Here is a 23480-nt window from a genome sequence, read left to right as displayed (position 1 = left end):
TTCTCTTACATCATCAGAGCCGCCTACTTCAGTGATACCTACATAGTCTACGGCCACTCCAGTCCCTAATCCAACCCAGACCGCTTCAGCATCGCTTCCAGCTATAGAGGGTCAGACAGCTCAGAGCTTAGGGTCAGATGATGATGGCACATAGTTCCATCTCGCTCCTCGTACCTCAGCGCCCGACTTGTCCACTACAGCCCCACCGACTGACCCTTAGGTTTTGGTGTTTGACGCTAAAGGAGGGGAGGGATCGAGTATGTTAGTCTTAGGGGGGGAGCTTAGTTTATCTATTAGATTATCTATTATATTTGGTTTTTATGTGTGATATACTATTATGCATTCGTGTGTTTACTTTTATGCATCAAACTATATTATGTGATAGTGATATCTACATGATCAGTGATATATGACATGTGTGCTCTCTACTTTGAATTATTTATATGTCATATCACTTGTGCTATGCTCATTTGCTTTGCTTCCATGTTTTACTCCAATGCAAATGAGCTTTATTACTTGTACTCATGCTTATTTCATATCTTTTGAGTACATTATGTTGGCTTGGGTCATATAAGCTTGCCTAACTCTTTTGTTCTTATTGTCAAAAGCTTATATGAACCAAGCATGTTAAAAACCTTAACTCTTTCACATACTTGAGGTGGTATTGTCATCAATCACCAAAAAGGGAGAGATTGAAAGCATCTAGGCCCCTAGTTGGGTTTCGATGATTAATGACAATACATGATTACTGTGACTAACGTGTGTTTTGTAGAGGCAATTAAGTTAGGTCACAGTAATGGAGATCGATTGGGCAATCATGGTGGTCATGCCCCTACGATGGAAATCATTTCGGTTTTTAAAGGATGGACTAGTTCTAAGTGTCGTTTGGTGTTGAAGAGACACTTAGAGTAGTTTAGGACTTTGTTTTTCCTTTGGCCGTACTATTAAGGGGGTATGAATGGGTAGCTTGACCTAGATGAGTCTAGTGAGTTAGGTGTGGTGCACACTTGCTAAATCTAGCACTAGGTAGCTCTAAAATAGCCCTTAGATCTATTGGAGCAAACTTCATTCACATATGATCGAGAGTTGAAAGTAAATGGAGGGTCAAATACTGACCGGATGCTAGCGCAGAGTTCAGCCAGTTCATTTGATCAAGGTGAAGTCGTCTGGAAGTGATCGGACACTGAGAGGTGAAGTGATCGGACGCTGAGTCCCAGCGTCCAATCAACTACAGTAAGGTTCTAGAGAGAGAAAATCACGACTAGACGCGTCCGGTCAGTATTGACCGGACGCTGAGTCCTAGCGTCCGGTCAACTCCAGTAAGGTTCTAGAGAGGAAAAATCATGACCGGACGTGTCCAGTCACCATTTAAATACTGTAGTTTGGGGTGAACTAACCAGTGCGTTCGGTCAACATGACGGAGCGTCTGGTCACCCCATAGAGGCACATAACGGTTTGTTTTTCAGCCATGCTTATAAATACTTCCTCCATTCGTGTGTGGGGGTACTTTTGCTCATTCCAACAGCTGAGAAATATCTTTGAGAGTGCCAAGAAGAGCAAGGTCCTAGTGAGGTGATTGAGATTTGAGAATCCCAAAGAGAGCCCTCATTAGTGAGATCAAGAGTAGTAAAGTGTGCATCCACCCTTCTCATTAGGCTTGTCATGGTCAAGTGAGAGTTCATGCTTGTTACTCTTGGTGATCGCTATCACCTAGATGACTTGGTGGTGATTGGGAGCTTGGTGATCATCTAGTGATGCTTGTGGATGATCCAATTCAAGTTGTGAGTGGTTGTGGGTGATTCACCATGACGGAGTGTCAAAGAATCAACCTGTAGAGAGCACTTGATCCTTGCGCGGATCAAGGGGGAGCTACCCCCTTGCGCGGGTGCTCCAATGAGGACTAGTGGGGAGTGGCGACTCTCCGATACCTCGGCAAAACATTGCCGCGTTCCCCCTTCTCTCTTTACTTTGAGCATTTACTTTGAGCAATTCAATACTTGTCTTTATATTCATAGAATTGCCATGCTAGAGTAGGATTGAAACTTAGATTGTAAGACTTTTTGTGCGGTAGAACACTAGAAACACTTTCTAGACACAAGGGGTTAATTGGGCTAACCGTAGGATTTAATTATTGCAAAGAAATTTAGAATTAGCCCATTTCACCTCCCTCTTGGGCATCTTGATCCTTTCACTTGCCTACAAGCCCGTCTCAGTAAGAGCGATGAGATCACTTAACCTGGTAGTGTCGTCCTCATCCTCGCCGCCCCCCTCATTAGACAACATAATCGGAGATTGAACGGTGCGACCAGCTCGTGTTCTGTGTTCATGTAACTTCTTTTCCTCAAATCTTGCACGGGCCACCTCTACGGCATGATCCTCGCTACATCCAATCCCTTTATGTATGAAATACAACAAGTTAGCAATGCGATTATATTACATTTAAAAGCAGACGATGAAAATAACAAGGCTTCCAATGACTCACTGGCATACAATGCAACAACATGGTTGATCAAGACCTACATCTATACTCTTTCCTCCTCCCTTACCTCCTTCCTTGCCCTCTCCTCCTCTAATACCCTTCGTCTCTCTAATCCCCATTTGTCAATCCCAACATCGATCGGGTTACGAATACCGCGCTGTTTAGCAAACTCACGCATCTTGTTTTTGTGATGTTTAACGAATAGGTTGACGTAGTCAGGTCTATATCCCCTCTTCCATGCAATTACTTGCCTCCCCTTTAGTTCATCCAAGAACTTAGCTTGACCATCATAACATTCCCACCTGCATTTCCTAGTGCCCTATTTAAACAAAAAATTATATCATATATGTCTTAGCAAAATAAACAAAATACGATTTCATGTTTACCACAAAAATAACCAACCTCATCATAGTCAACCATATGGCCGCAATAATGGCATATTCCAAGCTCCGAAGGGACTAGACCGTAGTTGAATTTAACATCATATTCGCACTTGACTAGAGGTGCTTTGTAAATTAATCTTTCTTTCTTCTTTTCCTTTGCCTTTGGTGCCTCCGGCCATTGATTCTTAGGACCATAGAGCCACTTGTTGAAATGACATTTCGCAAATCCATAACGCTACAAGATAATATATTAGTACACACACATATAGAGCTAAATATTTAAACAGATACACTTTCCACTTACTTCGTGTTTGTTCGGACACACAAACTCCAACGTATTCTTAGGGTTTATCACAGCTCGATCTCTGCATTCGCATAGAGGAGGTTCCTCGAGTCATCTAACTGCGGCTAGGTGCTTCTCCTTAGCCGTCATTGGTGGGGGTTTAGGGGGTGGAACCCATCGCTTGAAGTGCTCACGTGGATGTCTCCCTCTACACCAATCATCGATAAGGAGGTACCTAGGGTCAAACTTATCTGCATCGTCGATCCACTAAATGAAAAAGCACCTCTCATGGTCCTACACAACAAAATATTAGTAGCATACTTATACAAATGAAGAAAAAAGATAGTGAAAACAATTACTTACATTAAAACAACTGCATGTGTAGAAGCAATGCACCGCTGTATCTGGATGTCTCGATTGAAACACGCCGGCCAGGAAACCACAGTCACAGTTAGGGACATGGAGGTCAGAAGGGACGGGGGCATCTTTGCTAGACGCATCGGGGTATAATTCTCGAGGACGACCCCGTTTTTACCAAAACTCCTCCCGATACATTTCTTGCATCTAACAAAACGGCTGTAATTTAACAAACAAAAATTAAAACATCACAAATTAATGTCAATGAGAACCATTTGCATTACAACAAATAAAATATAACCTACACTTTGGTGCAAACTCTATCATAGATGCAAACATGAAAACTATATAAAAATTATACTTTGGTCAGTAAAAAATAAAATTTGGTACATCATCAGCGTGTCCATATATTTATTCTCATATAAAAGTTGAGATGCAAACTCAAACAAGCAAAATACATGGTAATCATAATTTCAACTAACCAATTAACCTTAACATTGACAATCCTAATCCTAATCCTTCAATCCAACGTTCGAACGAACTCATATTTTTCTCCATACCCTAACTACTCATTCAAATCATTCGATCCACCGCAAAGGCCGAGGACGAGCTTTATTACCTTGACAAGGCCGAGGAGGAGCTTCGAGGAAGGTAGGGTGGGGAACGACAAGGGAGGGAAATTCGGCGGCCGGCCGTGGGAGAGCCGGGAGGCAATGGCACGGCAGTTCAAGCTGGGAGGCGCGGCGGCGGGGGCAGGGCGGCACGGAGGCTGTTGTTGCACGGCGCGGAGTGAAACAGAGGGGGAGGGGCGGGACTGGGCTGCGGGCCTGTATTAGGCTCTGCCGCGCCCTAGCGAGTGGCGCGTCACTGCCGCGCCTTGATGCATTGCGCGTCACCGCCACGCCATGATCGGTGGCGCGATAGAGCTGGCCACGTCACCGGTTAGGGGCCCTGGCCGCTGCCACGTAGGCAGCCTCGCCGCGCCCCATGCATGGCGTGGCAGCGTTAATTTGTCACGTCGTGCGAATAGGCGCGGTCAAAAGTGTTAGATTTGAAAAACAAATTAAACAGTGTTAGTTTTTAAATTAGTTTAAAAATTGTGTTAAAAATAAAAAAAAATCGCGACTGAAAGGTCAAACAACCCACATGGTCACAGTGGATGAAGCTTTTTTTTTGTTTTGAATCTTTGGTTGGCATGGCTAATATCTCTTTTTTTTACAAATATATAAATCATGTTGAATTTCTTTCAAAGAGCAATTCTTTTGAACGCAACAAAGAACAAATTTTAGAAAGCGCCCGGTTTCATGCTTCTCGTATCGCAAAACATCCCACACTCATGCCAGAATTAACTCAGCACGATACAAAATAGTTTACCTTAGCTCCAGCTCCGTTTCTTATTTGGAATTATAGTTTCTAACTGATGGACAGTGAAGTTCAATTCATTTTGAGTCCTTTGGGTGTCAAGCCGAAAATGTGAAAGCTCCGATAATAATTAAGAACTCTAAATGTCGATGAAATGTTTCATGCTCAATTGGAAGCGCCTCAACCACTTGAGATTTCATAACTCTTTGGGTCTAACCAGAGATCTCTAGAGCTCATTTGAGAACCTTTGAACTCATTTGAAAGTCCAACGTTTAATTTGAATATAATTTCACTTAGATTTGCAAATTGCTGAATTAGAAGAAAAGTAAAATTTGGTGGCTACCCAGAGTGGTAGGCCCTTGTTTTTTTAGGCACTTTAGAACTTTGTCCACGCCATAAGTTTTTTCGGGCCACAAAGAATGATGCACTGAAATAATTTGAGATTCTCACGAATACTGTAATCTGGTTACATCTGAGATTCTCTTTCAGATGCAATCACTCCCTTTCTGTTCCAACTGTTGAATGTTGTATAGTATTCTGGAATGAAATATTATTGGCGATCGTGAAGAGTTTAATTCCCACAGCTAATTTAATTTGGTTGAGCTCTGAGCTTGAGCACCGGGGTGTATTTTCTTAAAATATAATTTGGCCTTTGCAAAAACAATTGCCTGAATCGAACTTTTGTAGGAATGTACTCGTGTCACCAACTAAAATGGCAACATTCAAATCACACAGTTTCAAACAAGAAGATTTAAATCTATTCATTTCTGCACAGATCGTAACAAGAATCATAACTTCTTCATATTAGCTTGATAGAGATATTAAAATTATCTCGACTATTTTGGCACCAATATTGCTTGAAACGGAAAGGTAACAGGTTACAAGGTAGGTAGTTGTAAGTTCCTTGACAATGCTTGCTGTCAATTTTTTCAGCAGCCACACGATTGTACAGTCATGACACAAAAGAAACTTTATCTTCAGATCCTGACTGATCCTGGATTTCTAATTCTTCGAGTTCATTCAACTAGTTCCTTGGATTTCCATTTTTGTCTGCCCACAGGTACAACCTCATAAGCATGCAACTCGTGCCTTTTCCATTTTGTCTGCTCACAGGTACAACCTGATAAGCATGCAGCTCGTGCGTGAAATAACAAGCACCGAATCTTAGTAAAGCTAACTGACATTAATTCATCAGATGAGAAGAGTGGCAGCCGTAACCGTAAGATTATCAGACTGTGTAAACACCTTAAGATAATGCCACCAAAAGCTAACAGTAGATTGCAGAATTGTGATTGTTTAGTGTTAAAATGACCTTTGCCTTTTTTATATAAAGAAAATTACTGAATCTTATGGAATCGTGCTATCAATAGCTTATATTCAAGAAGATATTCAACTGCCATCAGGGCTTGGGTTATCATTGGAAGCTATAAAAAAACTTACTACTATTTCCTAGCTCAACAATATTTACTTATTTAGCCTACCATGCAATATTCTTTTCCACTGCCATATATTTCAAACATAAAGACAACAATTAAAAAAAAACAGATATTTACAACCCAAGAATACCATTCAGTCAATAAAATGGAGCAAAAATGTTGTGATTAGGGATATACAGAAGGCATATATTTACCACAGATAAACTTCAGACCAGTATCACATCAGTATGTATAAATGAAACAACTAGGACAACCAGTAGACCAGGAGTTGGTTTGCCGGGATATGGAAATGTATATTTTGTTCCATTACTTCCCTGTTGACTCAAGTCTCAGATATGAAAAGCATAGAATTACCTCCAAGTCATCACCGAGATTATTATGGTCATAAGAAAGAATCAGCCCTATCATGGAAAGGGGTCAGCTGTTGACAAATCGTGTACTTGCTCAGGGCGAAAAAAGGAATTCGTCAGACGGAGGCCGCAAAATCAAGCTGCATATCCCTTGAAGCCTTATTTTTTGTCTGAAGTAGTCTATGTTGTTTGTCAATCCATGCATTGCTGGGATCTTCAAGGGCAACATATAACTCAAGCCTCATGGACTCTAGCATTCTCGCATTCAAAACAAAGGACTTGGGCAAAGTTAACATGTGACGTGTTGCCTCGATAACCTGCCAACACAATTTTCTTTAGACGAATATCAAGAGTGCCAATAAGATTCCTGTACTTATGACACCACACATTTTTCTCTCCTGCCATTTTTGTCTGAAAAGGAAAAATGAACAGAGAATAGTTACAACTTACCACCTGCCATTAGACCATGTATATGATGCAATAGTGACAAAAAGATTGTAGATGGCCTCTTAATTATGGAATAAGTGAAGTCACCTGGATGTACAACCTCTCCAAGTAGGGAAAACATTTCATGAATTCAATAACCACATCCAAACTAAGACGCTCCTCAAATAATAATAAGACCTTCACACTGTGCACCACCATCTTCAAGCTAAATGCCCTGTTCGCTTGGTTGATAAGCCATGGCTGAAAGTGTTGTCGGTTGATTTGTTGTAAGAGAAAAATACTGTTCATTGGCTGAAAAAATACGGCTTATAAGCCAAGCGAACAGGGGAAAAAAGCCTGATCCTCCCTAGGTAAGGCACAAAGTACTAAGGTTAGAATCAAAGTCAACATAGGGACTTTGTTTGGAGAAAGAGCCTCGTGAATATGAAAGTGAGAAAGAACGGTGATACTGATACCTGAATAACTGTGGTGCCAAACTCGAGTCTGGGGCTTTGATCAGATAGTGGCCCCAAAACAAGCAATTTTGGCGCCGAGATCACCGATATGGTGATTCCCAAGTAATCAAAGCAAAGTAACCTTTCTAGACAGGGGGCATCCTCGATGATGACTTGTCGCAGAATCACGCGTCCATGATTAGAGCGCACGCCGATGCTTCGGAGGGTCGGGGACGCAATTTGGACGCGAGATAAGCCAATGCTGCCCTTTAGCAGCAAGCTCTGCAGGACAGGGCTGGCAGATAGCAAGACACGTAAAGAACTCTCCGAGAACCTGACGTCCGCAAGGCTCAACTGCTTGAGAACCAGAAAGTGGAGCCCGCTGGCATTGTTTCCATCCGTATTGCAGTGATCGGACGCTAGGTCAAAATGTGACCGGACGCGACAGTGGTGAGTCCGGTCAGAAGAAGCCGAGGCAGCGTAACCTAGGGTATTGCACCGGACGCTGAGCTGGGTCCGGTCGAGGTACACCGAACGTGTCCGATCGAGAAAATGCGGCTCTAGATGCTCTCTGGAAGTGACCGGACTCCACGTTATCCGGTCATTCCATCGGTGCGTCCGGTCGCTGGGTGTTGGTGCGCAGGCGAGTGAGGACCTGACGCAGGCGTGGTGCATCCGGTCAGCTTGCCTGGGTATCCGGTCGTGACTTAGGGGTTATGTTGAGTCACTTGACCGTTGAGATCATGTAGATGTCATTGAACGTGGGGGGCATGTGGACGACGATCAGTGACCAGACACTAGGGCTGGTGCGTCCGGTCGATCTGACCGGCACGTCCGATCACCCCGAGTTGAGCTACAGTGAGAACCTAACGGCTCTATTTCGACGGGACGCTTATATAAGGTGTTTGGCTGGCTCTAGCTCGCGCTTTTGGCCATTTGCATTGACATAGCAACCTTGTGAGCTTAGCCAAAGCCCTCCCACTCATCTCCATAATTAATTCATCATCTTTGTGAGATTGGGAGAGAATCCAAGTGCATTGCTTGAGTGTTTGCATCTAGAGGCACGTGGTATTCACATTTCGCTGTGGGTTTGGCTTGTTACTCTTGGTAGTTGCCGTCACCTAGATGGCTTGGAGCAGCGAGGATCGTCGAGCAGAGGTTGGTGATTGTCTCTTGCTCCGATCGTAGTGATTGTGAGGGGTTCTTGACCTTCCCGGTGGAGAGCCAAAATATACTCTAGTAAATTGCTCATGGCTTGTGTGATCCTCATCTTGTGTTGGTTGTGCGGCACCCTATTGAGGGTTTGGCGTGTGATGGCAATTAGCGCGTAAACCTCCAAGTGAGTGAATCGCCACAACGGGGACTAGCTTACCGGCAAACAAGTGAACCTAGGAGGAAAAATCATTGTGCCTTGATTGTCTCCTTGGTATTCATTTGTATTCATTGATTGATCACTTGCCATGGCGGTATACCTCTCTACCACTCTCTTGTATTTTATTATACATTCACTTGGATAGAGCTAGTGGTAGTTAAGACTAGATAGTGTATTATTTAATTGTATTACTCTCACTAGGTTGATCACCTTGGTGTATATTAGTGACATAGCTTTGTTGTGATATACTAGAGATCATAGAAAATAGAATTGGGTAGGTGGCTTACAACCCCAAGTATAGTGCTAGCGCAAAATTCGCTTCATCATCTTATTGACTAATTATTTGTCTTAGTGTTGTTGTAGAAATTTTTAATAGGCTATTTACCCCCCCCCCTCTAGTCATTAGGACCTTTCAAGTGGTATCAGAGCCATAGTCATCATGATTTGAGGCTTAACAACCTTCGGTGTCAAAATGACTCAAATCAACAATACCAAGAAGCCACCCCAATTTGATGGCTCAAACCATCCCTATTGGAAGGTGAGTCAATCAATAAGATAGTTTGGAAGGTGGTGAAGACCAAGATTGAGATAGAGGATCTGGAGAACCCCACCATCGCCAAAAAAGTGCTTCTCTAAAACAATAACATTGCTCTTAGTGCCATTCATGATACTATTGATGAGAGAATATTTGAGCAAATCAAGAACATTGAGATAGCACATGAAGCATGGAAGAAGTTGGAGGAATCATTTGAGGGCACTCAAGCCATGAAGGGTGCCAAGGCATATATCCTTAAGGAGAAGTTTGCTAGTTTCAAGATGAAGGAAGATGAGAGTATGTCGGAGATATTCTACAGGTTACAAGTGCTTGTCAATGATCTCAAAGCACTTGGTGAGAAGGTGGAGGACAATGACTTCTCCTATAAGTTCTTGAGATGCTTACCCTCAAGATTTGACACATTAGTCACTATTCTAGTGAGGAGTGGTTTGGACACCATGACACCAAACCAAGTATTGAAAGATATAATGACCGATGATACATATAGAGATGATGATGAGGAGGAAGAAAAGAAGGAGAATAAAGATGAGAAAAAGGATGAAAATAAGAAGAGTGTGATGTTCAAGGCCACATCATGCAAGAGAAAGGCAAAACAAGAATCATCAAGTGAAGATGAATACTTGAGATTTGATGAGATGGATGATGAGAAGATGGCTCTTTTTGTTAAGAGATTTGGTAAGTTCATGATGAAGAAGGGCTACCATGCTAAAAGAAAGAAGTCTTCATCCAAGAACAAGGAAGAGTCAAGAAGGTGCTTCAATTATGGAAGCAGGATCATTTTGTTGCTCAATGCCCATACAATAGAGACAATGATGATGACAACAAGAAGAACAAAAAGAAGGACAAAAAGAAAAAGAAAGAGAAAAATGACAGGATGATCTTCAAGAAGAAGAAGAAGGGTGGTTCATATGTGGCCACTTGGGATAGTGATGCTTCCTTAAGTGATGATGATGATAGTGATGATGACAAGACCACCAAAAAGAAGGCACTTGCAAGCATTGCTATCAATGAGAAGCCTTCTATCTTCGACACTCCATCATGCTTCATGGCTAAGGCCACTAAGGTACAAACTTGTGATAATGAAAGTGATGAGGAACATGATAATGAAAATAAAAATGAAAATGAAAGTGATGGTGATGATGATGAACCAACTAAGGATGAACTACTCGACATGCTAGATGATGCTAAAGAACACTTTGATATTAAAAGAAGGGAATGCAAAAGCTTGCGTAAGGAACTAAAAGCCCTTAAGCAAGCCTTTGATGAGCTCAATACATCTTATGAGAGGCTAGAGTAAGCCCATGAGAAGCTTGGCAAGGTTTATAAGAAGCTTGAAAAAGCTCATTTCTCTTTGCTTAATGAGCAAAATGAGAAGAAGCATATTGAGACATGTGATGTAGGCTTAACTTGTGAAATAATTGATGAATCATTCCATAAGCCTATGATTGTTGCTCCCACTAACCCTTCTTGTAGCACTTCTACTTCCACCTCATCTAGTAGTGATGGTTTCACTTGTGATGCCTAACTAATGGTTGAGAATGAGACTCTCAAGAAGGAGGTCAATGAGCTCACTCACACCTTGGCTAAGGCCTATGGTGGTGAGGACCACTTGCTTATGTGCTTGGATAGCCAAAGAGCTTCTCTCTACAAAGAGAGATTGAGCTATATCCCCAAGAAAGGCAAGGTGGCCTTTGCTCCTCACCAGACTAGCTTTGTGAAGAACAATGGTCGGCTTTGCACTAGTTGCAAGCAAGTTGGTCATAAAGAGCATGAGTGCAAGAACAAGAGCAAAAATGCTAATGTATCCTCAATTAAGATTAATTATTTCTATATGCTTACTAAGGGTACAAATGGTGTGAAAGCTAAGTTCATTGTTACACCATGGATAGGCTCAAAGAAGAAAGCCATTTGGGTGCCAAAGAGCTTGGTCACTAACCTTCAAGGACCCAAGCAAGTTTAGGTACCTAAAAAGAATTGATTTTCTTTTATAGGTCAATTACAAAGCCGAAGGAAGGTATTGGGTTCTTGATAGTGGGTGCACTCAACATATGACCGGTGATGCAAGAATGTTCAACTCAATCAATATCAATGGCAATGATGGTTATGATAGTATCACATTTAGTGACAATGGCAAAGACAAGGTCAAGGGGCTTGGTAAGATTACAATATCCAATGACATGAGCATTTCTAATGTGTTGCTTGTTGAGAGCTTGAACTTCAATTTGTTATCCGTGGCTCAATTGTGTGATCTTGGATTCAAATGCATATTTGGGGTAGATAATGTAGAGATCATAAGTGTAGATGGCTCTAACTTGATCTTCAAAGGCTTTAGATATGAGAATCGATACTTGGTTGATTTCAATGCTAGTGAAGCTCAATTATCTACATGTTTGTTCACTAAGTCTAGCATGGGTTGGTTATGGCATAGAAGGCTTGGTCATGTTGGAATGAAACAATTAAATAGATTGGTTAAGTATGACTTGGTTAGAGGCTTGAAAGATGTTGTGTTTGAGAAGAATAAGCTTTGTAGCTCTTGTCAAGCCAGCAAACAAGTTGGAAATACCCATTCTAAGAAAAGCACGATGAGCACTAGTAAAGCATTTGAGTTATTGCACATGGATTTGTTTGGGCCAACACAATACACTAGCATCGGTGGAAACAAATATGACTTTGTGATAGTGGATGATTATACTAGATACACTTGGGTATTCTTTCTAGTGGACAAAAGTGATGTGTTTATAATATTCAAATCATTTGTCAAGGGCATTCATAATGAGTTTGAAAGAACCATCAAGAGAGTTAGAAGTGACAATGGTAGTGAGTTCAAGAACACTAGAATTGATGAGTTATGTGATGAATTTGGAATTAGACATTAATTCTCGACCAAGTATACTTCACAATTAAATGGCCTTGTTGAGAGGAAGAATAGAACACTCATTGATATAGCAAGGTATATGCTTAGTGAGTACATTGTGAGTCAATCTTTTTGAGCCGAAGCTATCAACACGGCTTGCTATTGTAGCAATTGCCTCTATTGTCACCCATTGAAAGAGAAGACACCATATGGGATCTTGAATGGTAGAAAGCCCAACATTGCATATTTTTGGGTCTTTGGTTGCAAATGCTATATCTTAAAGAAAAGCACTAGATTGGACAAATTTGATAAGAAATGTGATGAAGGCCCTACTTGGATACTCAACTACTAGCAAAGTATATAGAGTTTGGAATTTGGATAGTGGTACTCTTAAGAAAGTTCATGATGTTGAATTTGATGAAACCAAGGGTTCCCAAGATGAGAATGAGAACTTGGAAGATGTTAAAGGCATTCAACTTTCAAATGTCATGAAGAACATAGATGTTGGTGAATTGAGGCCAAGGCAAGTGAATGATGATGAAGATGATCAAGTGCAAGTGCTCTCTAACACAAATTTGTAAGATGATAGAAATCAAGGTAGTACAAATGGCTCTCATGATAATGAACAAGATCAAGTGGCTAGTGCATCATCTCAACCCAATGGTCAAGCAAGTGCAAGCAATCAAGTTTCAATACTCCAACCAACCAATATTGTAAGGGATCATCTATTGGACACTATCATTGGTGATATTTCAAGAGATATACAAACAAGATCAAGATTGGTTTCATTTTGTGAGCATTTCTAATTTGTGTCATCCATTGAACTAAAGAAGATAGATAAAACATTGAAGGATGTTGATTGGGTGAATGATATGCATGAAGAATTGAATAACTTCACAAGAAATCAAGTATGGGAATTGGTAGAGAGACCAAAGGGGCACAATGTGATTGGAACCAAATGGGTCTTTAGAAACAAGCAAGATCAAGATGGGATAGTAGTAAGGAACAAAGCAAGATTGGTAACAAAAGGCTATACATAAGTTGAAGGTCTTGACTTTAGAGAAACATATGCCCAGTTGCTAGATTGGAAGCAATTAGAATCTTAGCCTATGCTTGTGCCCACAACATCAAGCTCTAGCAAATGGATGTCAACAGTGCATTTCTCAATGGTTACATCAATGAAGTATATGTTGAGCAACCTCCTGGTTTTGAAGATGACAAGAAGCCCGACCATGTGTACAAGTTGAAGAAGGCATTGTATAGCTTGAAGCAAGCACCTAGAGTATGGTATGAGAGATTGAGGGATTTTCTACTCTCTAAGGGGTTCATAATGGGCAAGGTTGACACCACTCTTTTCACCAAGAAGATTGGTAAAGACTTATTTGTGTTGCAAATCTATGTTGATGACATCATATTTGGATCAATCAATCAAGACTTTTGTGAAGAGTTTAGAAACATGATGGCTAATGAGTTTGAAATGTCCATGATTAGAAAGTTAAGTTACTTCTTTGGTCTTCAAATCAAGCTATTAAAGAATGGTATATTTATGAGTCAAGGCAAGTACATCAAATACATGCTCAAGAAGTTTGGCATGAGTGATAGCAAAGCCGTTAGCACACCAATAGGGACAAATGACAACTTAGATAGTGATGCAAGTGGCAATATGGTGGATCAAAAATTGTATCGGTCTATGATTTGAAGCCTACTCTATGTGACCTCATCAAGGCTGAATGTCATGTTTAGTGTATGCATGTATGCAAGATTTCAAGCCTCACTAAGAGAAAGTCATTTGAAGGCTACAAAGAGAATATTGAGGTACTTGAAGCATACATAAAATGTTGGTTTGTGATATTCTAAAGGAGAAAAGTTTGAGCTAGTTGGTTACTCCGACTTGGATCGTGTGGGATGCAAGGTTGAAAGAAAGAGCACCTTAAGCACATGTCAATTGTTGGGAAGATCACTTGTTTCATGGTCATAAAAGAAGTAAAATAGTGTTGCATTATCAACCACCGAAGCCGAATACATATCTCCGGTGGTTGTTGTGCACAAATACTTTGGATGAAGGCCACCTTGAATGACTTTAGAATCAAGTTTAAGAAAGTGCCATTGCTATGTGACAACGAGAGTGTGGTCAAGTTAACCAATAACCCGGTTCAACATGCAAGAACAAAGCATATTGAAGTCTGCCACTATTTCATAAGAGATCACCAACAAAAAGGGGGCATTTGCATTGAGAGTGTGGGCACCGAAGATCAACTTACTAATATATTCACCAAGCCATTAGATGAGAAAAGGTTTTGTAAGCTAAGTAATGAGTTGAACATATTGGATTTCTCAAATATGTGTTGATGCACCCCCCACTTATATGATATGCCTCTCCTTCGAGCAATCCAAGGTAAAAGTTGATTGGCATGGCATACATCCTTGATAAGGACATGTTTAGTGCATCAAGTCATCTTTCACATTTAATAGGCTCATTCATGAAAATAAAATGATTTTGATGTTTGTATGGTACCACTATTGCTTCTATGCTTAATTTGCTCTAGTGGTAGCATATGACATGTTAGTGGCCTTGTAAACCTAGTGTTTAATCTAGAAAATGAGCTCTAAGTGTTTAACTCAACATAGTACAAGATAACCCTTATTTGGAGGTGTGAAGAAGCTTGTCCTTGGATCAAATCGAGTTAAATGTCTTTGGCAAGTATTCTAAATTGAACCAAATTTAGGAAAATGATCCTCACCCCATTGATTGACATTGATAATCTTAACCTATCTATAATTTAAGTCTTTGTGGTCATTGATAACAAATGGGGAGAAATAGTGTACAAAGATAGTGAAAAGACAACAAAGAGGGAGAATTTGACATAGGGGAGAAATATGACAAAGGAAGGGGATCAATTAAAATTTTGAGCACACAAGTAGGGGGAGCAAGCTCATGAACTTATATGGTGCATTTGAATGTGCATTTCATATGTTTGCTTGCATGGCACAAGTTTTAAATTTCAATATCCATGTTTGTGTGGTGTATGGTAGTTGTAGGTTTGAATGATGAAATGAAAAACTAGCATGCATAGATTAAGTAACTAGACTCATGCTCATATTATGAAAACTAGACCCTTACTTCTAATGATTGATCTCACGGGGTATTCTAGTTTTTGTGGATGTCTAGTTACTCATGGTGCTAATGATGGTATATTGGTGCACTTCAATTGGTATCACGCTTCAAAGGATCATCTCTTATACCTTAGCATCATTTGGTAGACATTGTCTCCTATATTTTCTATCTAAGCATATGTGCAAGCTACAATCCAAACTCTTAGAACATATGTAGAGGGAGCAATTGCTACCATATGGGTTTATGAAACTTGTTCATATCCTTTTACACATGGTAAATATGCTTAGGCAAGCAACATGGATTCAAATGAATTTCAATTCATATCTTTGTGAAAGGGTTGTCAACTTGTCATCAATTACCAAAAAGAGGGAGATTGAAAGCTCTAGTTTGGTTTTGGTGAATTGATGAAACCCTAAGTGCTAACCTAGTTTATCAAAGTGATTATGAAATAGGTAGCACTACTCCAAGTGATGAAGCAATGGTGATGATCGTGATGATGGAGATGGCATGGTGATGATCAAATGCTTGGACTTGGAAAAGAAGAAAGAGAAAAACAAAAAGCACAAGGCAAAGGTGAAACTTGATAGGAGTTTTTTTGTTTTATTGATCGAGACACTTAGTGAGTGTGATCACATTTAGGATCGATAGCCATACTATTAAGAGGGGTGAAACTCGTATCAAAATGTGGATATCAAAGTGCCACTAGATGCTCTAACTCATTGCATATGCATTTAAGATATAGTGGAGAGCCAACACCCTTGAAAATGTTTGTGAAAATATGCTAACACACATGCACAAGGTGATACACTTGGTGTTTGGCACATTTGAGCAAGGGTGGAGAAGTTAGTGAAGTAAAGGAGGTGATTTCCACTGTGAAATAGTGACCGGACGCAGGTCACGTAGTGATCGGACTCGGGGGAGCAGCGTCCGATCAATTTTAGATGAAGTTGGCACGCTTGGGCTCTGTTGTTGTAGTGACCGGACACTAGGTCAAAATGTGACCGGACACGATAGTGGTGAGTCCGGTTAGAAGAAGCAGAGGCAGCCTAACCTAGGGTATTGCACTGGACGCTGAGCTGGGTCCGGTCGTGGTACACCGGACGCATCTGATCGAGAAAATGCGGCTCTAGATGCTCTTTGGAAATTACTAGACTCCACATTATTGGAGTGTCCAATCATTCCATCGGTGCATCCGGTCGCTGGGTGTTGGTGCACAGGCGAGTGAGGACCTGACACAGGCATGGTGCGTCCGATCAGCTTGCTTGTGCATCTGGTCGTGACTTAGGGGTTGCGCTAAGTCACTTGACCATGGAGATCATGCAGATGTCACTGAACATGGGGGACACATGGATGACGATCAGTGACCGGACACTGGGGCTAGTGTGTCCGGTTGATTTGACCAGCGCATCCGGTCGCCCTAAGTTGGGCTGCAGTGAGAGCCTAATGGCTCTATTTCGAGGGGACGCTTATAAGGCATTTGGCCAGCTCTAGCTCACTCTCTTGGCCATTTGTATTGACATAGCAACCTTGTGAGCTTAGCCAAAGACCTCCCACTCATCTCTATCATTGATTCATCATCTTTGTGAGAATAGAAGAGAATCTAAGTGCATTGCTTGAGTGTTTGCATCTAGAGGCACTTGGTATTTGTGTTTCGCTGTGGGTTTGGCTTGTTACTCTTGGTGGTTGCCGCTGCCTAGACGACTTGGAGCAGCGAGGATCGTCGAGCGGAGGTTGGTGATTGCCTCCTACTCTAATCATGGTGATTATGAGGGGTTCTTGACCTTTCCCCGGCGGAGAGCCAAAAAGAACTCTAGTAAATTGCTCGTGGCTTGGTGATCCTCATCTTATGTTGGTTGTCCGACACCCTATTGAGGGTTTGGCGTGTGATGCCAATTAGCGCGTGAACCTCTAAGTGAGTGAATTGACACAATGGGGACTAGCTTGCTACCAAGCAAGTGAACCTCGGAGGAAAAATCATTGTGCCTTGATTGTCTCCTTGATATTCATTTGTATTCATTGATTGATCACTTGCCATGATGGTATACCTCTCTACCACTCTCAAGTATTTTATTATACATTCACTTGGATAGAGCTAGTGGTAGTTAAGACCAGATAGTGTATCATTTAATTATATTACTCTCACTAGGTTGATCACCTAGGTGTATATTAGTGATATAGCTTTGTTGTGATATACTTGAGATCATAGAAAATAGAATTGGGTGGGTGGCTTGTAACCCCAAGTATAGTGCTAGCACAAAATTGGCTTCATCTTATTGACTAATCATTTGTCTTAGTGTTGTTGTAGAAATTTTTAATAGGCTATTCACCCTGCCTCTAGCCATTATGACCTTTCACCTTGCTCATCGTATATTGGGGCTCATTAATGACAATAACAATATTTCGATGTCTTCATTACAACAGTCTATATCCAGATTCGTTAAGTCTGATGTGAAGTATGGAAAGGCTTGGCGTGCTAAGCAAATTACCCTGGCTATTCATTGGGGTAGCTGGAAGGAAGCGTACAATAGGGTTTCCCAAATATTATGTGCAATGCATTACTACAACTGTCGATAGAGTATCGTCGGCAGTCCACCAAGGGGTATCCCGCGATGGTAGATTGATCGGCAGAGGAGCGTGTAATCAAGAACAAGAAGGCAATAGAGACACACGAGTTATACAGGTTCAGGCCATTAGTATGACGTAATACCTTACTCCTGTGGTCTATTGGTTTGTATTAGCTATCGTATGATTTGCCGTGATTTTGTAGGGGGTCCCTGCCCACCTTATATAGTCCAGGGGGTAAGGTTACAAGTCAGTTAGATCTGAGAGATAACCAAAAAGTAATAACAGATTACAAGAATCATGGGATCGTACGTATCCTAACAGATCTCGTAACATCTTCAGGATATCCTCCCCATGCCTTGCGGGAGGCGTCGAGCAGAATCATGCCCCATAAGGCTCCTTCTTATGGGCTGGGCCACCCCTAGAGGCGTAGCCCATGTGGCCTGCTGTGGGTATCCAGGGTCGTACCCCCCACAGCTAGTCCCTGAGTGCCTTGTACCCGTTGTGCAACGCTGTCTTGAGCTTTTTTGAGCAGGTGCGAACCAAAACCGAGTTGTCCCATTCATGGTCCAACCACCATAATGAATCGCCAAGCAGTTGTGAGCAGCTGCCGAGCAGCGTGCAACATCGCCGAGCAGTGTGTTCCGAGCAAGGCTTGACATAAGGGTGTAAGGAGCTCAAGTCCAAAATTGAAAATTCCTACACGGTAAAATGAAGTGTGCCCACTTAGAGTCCGACCACAAGGGTAAAGATACCTTGTTTTAGCTTTTAGAGGCTCGGAGTCTTTCAAAAGAAACAAACACATTCACCACAAGGTGAAGTGTGCCCACTTAGTCCCCGAGCCTGACAGTAGGTGACATAGTCACGTGGTGCCAGGCTCAGAAAATAGTAAACCAGCCGAGCAGGTAGCCAGTCCCTGAGCGTAGCCTCGAGATGAAAAACAAACACATTCACTACAAGGTGAAGTGTGCCCACTTAGTCCCTGAGCCTGACAGTAGGTGACGTAGTCACGTGGTGCCAGGCTCAGAAAATAGTAAACCAGCCGAGCAAGTAGCCAGTCCTCGTGTTTCGGGCGAAGATATCAGATAAATCAAACCGTGGAGAAAAATCAGAGTAATGGCTGTACAGTATCGGTTACTAAGCCTCATTAAATTGTGGAGAAATCGGTGAATATTTGGTGGCGATAAATGAGCAACGTGGGCTACTGTTGCATGATAGCCCAAGTTGCGGTCCATTAAACCACATTGGAGAAGTCGAAGTAGCACTGATCGCAGGAACGGTTTCTCAAAAACCCTCAGATGCAAGGAAAGGTGGGGAAAGTGCTTTATAACCGTGCTGCCACATACATCGCCTCCTACCTCTGTCAATCTGCCCTACTTCCTTCCTTCGCAATCCCTACGCTCCACATTCCACACCAACGTGAGCACTCACCTCCAATCTAGGACCAATCCAGAGAGAATGGCGCCGAAAAAAGGAGCCACAAAGCCGAGGAAGGCGGCCACCGGAGCTAGCCACGACGAGGAATGGGTGCCGTCGAAGACGGGGGCAGCGGATCTCAACCGGATGGTGGCAGCGGGCGTTCTCCCAGACCACCTCACTACCGGATGGCGGCCGGCTAGTGGTGAGCCCTTCCCAACACCTCATACTAATGAGGCTATAGTATTTGAAGATTATTTCTGGCGAGGATTAGGGTTTCCTGTCCACCCCTTTCTGAGGGATCTTATGGAGTTTTGGGCGATTAGCCTCTACAATCTGCACCCCAACACCATACTACACGTGTCGATCTTTATACATTTCTGTGAGGCATTTCTCGGTGTTCTTCCACACTTCAACCTCTTCAGGCACCTATTCTATCTGAAGAAGAAGGGGGGCAGCGATTCCAAGGTGGTCAGCGGCGTGTACCTACAGCTCAGGGATGGGATGGCCAGCGAATACAACAACGTACTGCTAAATACCTCCCTAAAAGGTTGGAATGCCAGATGGTTCTATATCAAACAGAGTCACCCAATGATTCGATGCGACGTCCACCACATCCCGGTTAACCATAGTAACTAGTCGGAGAGACCCAACAATGCTAACATGGAGCAAGTAATAGAACTTCTAGACTTGATTAAGGGCGTGGAGCTTAGGGGTGAACTGGTTGCAGCTAGCTTCATAGTGCGGCGCATCCAGCCCTGCAAAGAGAGGGCCCACCCGTCGTTCGACTATAAAGGTGACAACGACGGTACCCGAGAAAGCACAGACCGTCTGATGAAGAAAGAAGTAATAGACCGTGCCATGGACCTATTTACTTCCAATGTCTCATTTAGCTGGCCAAAAGGAACAAAGGCTTTCAACTACACCAATCCACCTCCTTAGGTAACCCTTTCACTTCGCATTGATCATGCATCAATTGCCAAGCAAAGGACTGACTTACTTATGTAAAGATCCATTCGCAGGATAGGGCAATATACTTTTCAAATGTGCCGAGAGTCGATTGGCCGAAAGGAGTAGACATTTGGTGGCCGCTATAGCCCGAAGAGGAGGAGCCAAGCACCTCATCGGATAGTCCATCCCTAGTATCAGAGAAGATCCATGGGAAAAGACCGACAGTAGATGAGCCGGTCCAAAAAAGGATAAAAACTGCAAGCTCTACTGCACACAAATCGGGCGGCAACTCGCTTGGTGAAGACCGAACCGCTCGACCACGAAGAACCGCTGTGCTAGAGTGGTCGGACGATGACAAGGACCAGTCAGCGCATCCGCCAAGCATGAAGGAGCCATCGATGGATGTTGAAGCTCCTAAGCAACAAGCAAGGAAAAGTTATGTGCAGGCAACGATGGAAGTCCCGACGGTGTAGATGACCAAAGTCCCCAAGCAACAAGAGGGGATAACCGCAGAGCAGCACACAGAGGGGGCCTCGGGGCACCAAGCAGAGCGGCAGCTCGTTGTAGAGGAGCAGGAGTCCTCCCATCAGGTAGACCAAGCAGCAGCGCCTAGGGGATCAGGCAGGCATTGCCGGTTCAAGAAATTTAATCGGAAGACCAAACCGTAAGTATATTTGCCTTGGAGTAATAATATTGTTCCTTGATTTCTCTTGGTTACTGACAAGCTAATATTACGCAGGGCAACACCGAGGCACGTAACCTCAATAGAAAAAATGCCAACTGCTCCCGTCCGGGAGTCCCTGAGTGCTCGACAAACAGAGGATGGGCCAGCCACCACTGCCAGCGGTCCTAGTGATGGTGAATCGTTGGCGCACACAATAGGCGCGTCGGCGACCATGACCGAGGCTACGACCGAAAAAGTTGATACTTTGGAAGCGGAAACTACAGCTGTTGTTGATGCACCAGAGGCTAAGGATGCAACTCCATCAATGGCCGAGGAGCAACCTTCACCACCCACAGCGATGCTAGGAGTGGTCGGAGCAGCTGTCCGACCACAAAGTCCCCCAGTGGTGCCTCAAGCAATGGCGGAGGAGGATGAGGTTGTGGAGATCGAGTGTGCCACACCTAAACCCCAGTCCATCTGGATTCTCCAAAAATGTGGGGAAGAGGTAGTAGTTGTCGAGGAAGAAAACACCACCAGGGAAATAAAGAGGTTGAAATCCACCGTTGCTGGAGTTATGACTCAAATCGAGGTGAGTACTGCACCTGAAACACTGATATATGTTGTTGGAGACCAAGGTTTATCTCTAGCATTGTTCATCCACAGGGGATAGCTCAAACAGCCGAGCAACGACACCAACTGATGAAGAGGATGGAGCCCCTCACCAAGGAAAACAAGAAACTCCGAGAGGCGTTAAATCTTTTAGAAAAGAGTATTAATAGGGCCCAGCGTGAGCAGGACATTGCGGAGTCTAACTCACAGGACCTTGAACATCAGAAGGGAGTTCTGTTCGAGCAACTAACGGCTGCATCCGAGCAGCTGAAGAAGAAATCCGAGCAACTAGCGATTGTATCCGAGGAGCTAAAAAATATGTCCAAGCAATTGGGCAAGAAAATAGGAGAACTCAAAAGTAAATCCAAGTAGCTCGATCGGAAGTGCCAGCAGTTCGAGGATGTATCCAAGCAGAAATCTGGTATGCTTTATCCCATAATGTACTTTGCAATAGTTGGCCATCCATTTTTTCGATAACTATTGTGCTTGTAGAGCAAGATGCAGAACTCAGTCAGCTTCACCAGACCGTCGAGCAAATCCGACAAGAGAAGCGAAAGAGTCGGAGCAAGCAGATAAACTAGCCGAAGAACTGAAAGGTAGATACCCCCTGATTGGAAGTAATGTTGTAGTACTTTTCTAGCCTAACAAACCATTGTAATTCTTGTAGATTATCGCCATAAAACCAAGGCATAGTTCAATGTGCTGGTGCAGGAAGCCAAAGTCTAGAAAGACAACTTCAACACTATAACCGCCGCAATAAAACCAGTACTCGACTGCGTCGACATTGAACCAGCACCCCGTCCTGACAGCAGGCAGCAAGGGCCAGACACCATCATTCAGAAATAGTGTGGGAGAATTTCAAAAACTTCAACCACGACGCCGTTTTGACCGCCGCTACTCATGCCCTTGCAGTGGTTTGGTCCCACTATCCGCCTGTCGACATCCAGTCGATAGGTGGTGGGTTCACCGATGGGCTGAGCGACGTGCAAACCTAGCAACTAGAGGATGATGTTGAAGATGCAGCAAAAATGCTTGTCGGCGATATAGACCTATTTGGCGAAACAGAAGCTATTGGCGAAGCTTAACAAACTACTCGGATATTATCGCCTGTACCACTTACTTTATTTGGCGATGAAGAATCATTGTATTAACAACCCGATGCAATTATACAAAATATAAGCAGTGTTCGATCAATTAGTTTGCACTAAACTTGATGCTTTAGCTAGCCCGTAATCCATAACACAGAGCACGGAGCCCGTGCGCATGTTGGAAAAACAAGCATTATCATAGGACCGCAGCCTACCGCCCAACATGTAGAGCACGGAGCCCATAGCATGTGTGGTGGGATATTAGAGCCTTGGTGTCCTCCATAATTATCAAAGCAAAACACATGCTGCCCAGCGGTCAATTTGAGTAACTTGGCGAGAAAAATAGTTAAAGTGGCGTCCGAGCAGTTAGTTCATGCCTAAAATCTAGGCCTTGACAAGCCCATAGTCCATAATGTCGAGCGTAGAGACCCTGACACGTGTAGGATGAACAAGCATGACCAAGGAACTGTAGCCGACCAACCGTAACGCAGAGCGCGGAGCCCCTAAGCACGTGTAGGAAGTAATCGGAGACTAGGTCTTCTCCATAGAAAACAGAAAAGAAAAACGTGTGTTGCTCGACGATCGGTGAGCTATGTTACGAAATTTGGAGCGCAAAATCGTCGTCGTTTTTAGGAGGAAAAACCAATGTGATCCGAAGAAAACATAGTAGGCGATTTTTGGAGTTAACGTGTTCGGCGATTTGGAGAAATCGTGTTCGGTGATTTTTGGAGTTAACATGTTTGGCGATTTGGAGAAATCATG

The 23480-nt window shown here is 42.9% G+C and overlaps 1 protein-coding gene and 1 pseudogene across 1 annotated transcript; one reads left to right on the top strand and one right to left on the bottom strand.

Moving 5' to 3' along the window:
* Positions 1–6360: 6360 nt before the first annotated feature.
* LOC136549045 (uncharacterized) lies at positions 6361–8206 on the bottom strand (annotated as a pseudogene).
* A 1462-nt stretch (positions 8207–9668) lies between these two features.
* On the top strand, positions 9669–21691 carry LOC136549044 (nucleolin 1-like). Its single transcript, XM_066540356.1, has 3 exons — positions 9669–9826; positions 9947–10210; positions 21097–21691. Exons 1-3 carry the CDS (start codon positions 9669–9671, stop codon positions 21689–21691), a joined length of 1017 nt encoding a protein of 338 aa, XP_066396453.1.
* The last annotated feature ends 1789 nt before the right edge of the window (positions 21692–23480 follow it).

This window comes from Miscanthus floridulus, chromosome 4, assembly GCF_019320115.1.
Source record: "Miscanthus floridulus cultivar M001 chromosome 4, ASM1932011v1, whole genome shotgun sequence".
Classification (NCBI taxonomy): domain Eukaryota; kingdom Viridiplantae; phylum Streptophyta; class Magnoliopsida; order Poales; family Poaceae; genus Miscanthus; species Miscanthus floridulus.
Note: the sequence above shows the minus strand (reverse complement) of the source record. Positions and strands in the feature narration are given on the sequence as shown.

Bases quoted from the DNA above. Each gene is read 5' to 3' on its own strand.
- LOC136549044 (XM_066540356.1), top strand. From the start codon at position 9,669: ATGAAGGGTGCCAAGGCATATATCCTTAAGGAGAAGTTTGCTAGTTTC. The intron at 9,827-9,946 runs GTTCTTGAGATG...TGATACATATAG, and splicing joins GACAATGACTTCTCCTATAA to AGATGATGATGAGGAGGAAG. The intron at 10,211-21,096 runs GTGCTTCAATTA...AATATTACGCAG, and splicing joins AACAAGGAAGAGTCAAGAAG to GGCAACACCGAGGCACGTAA.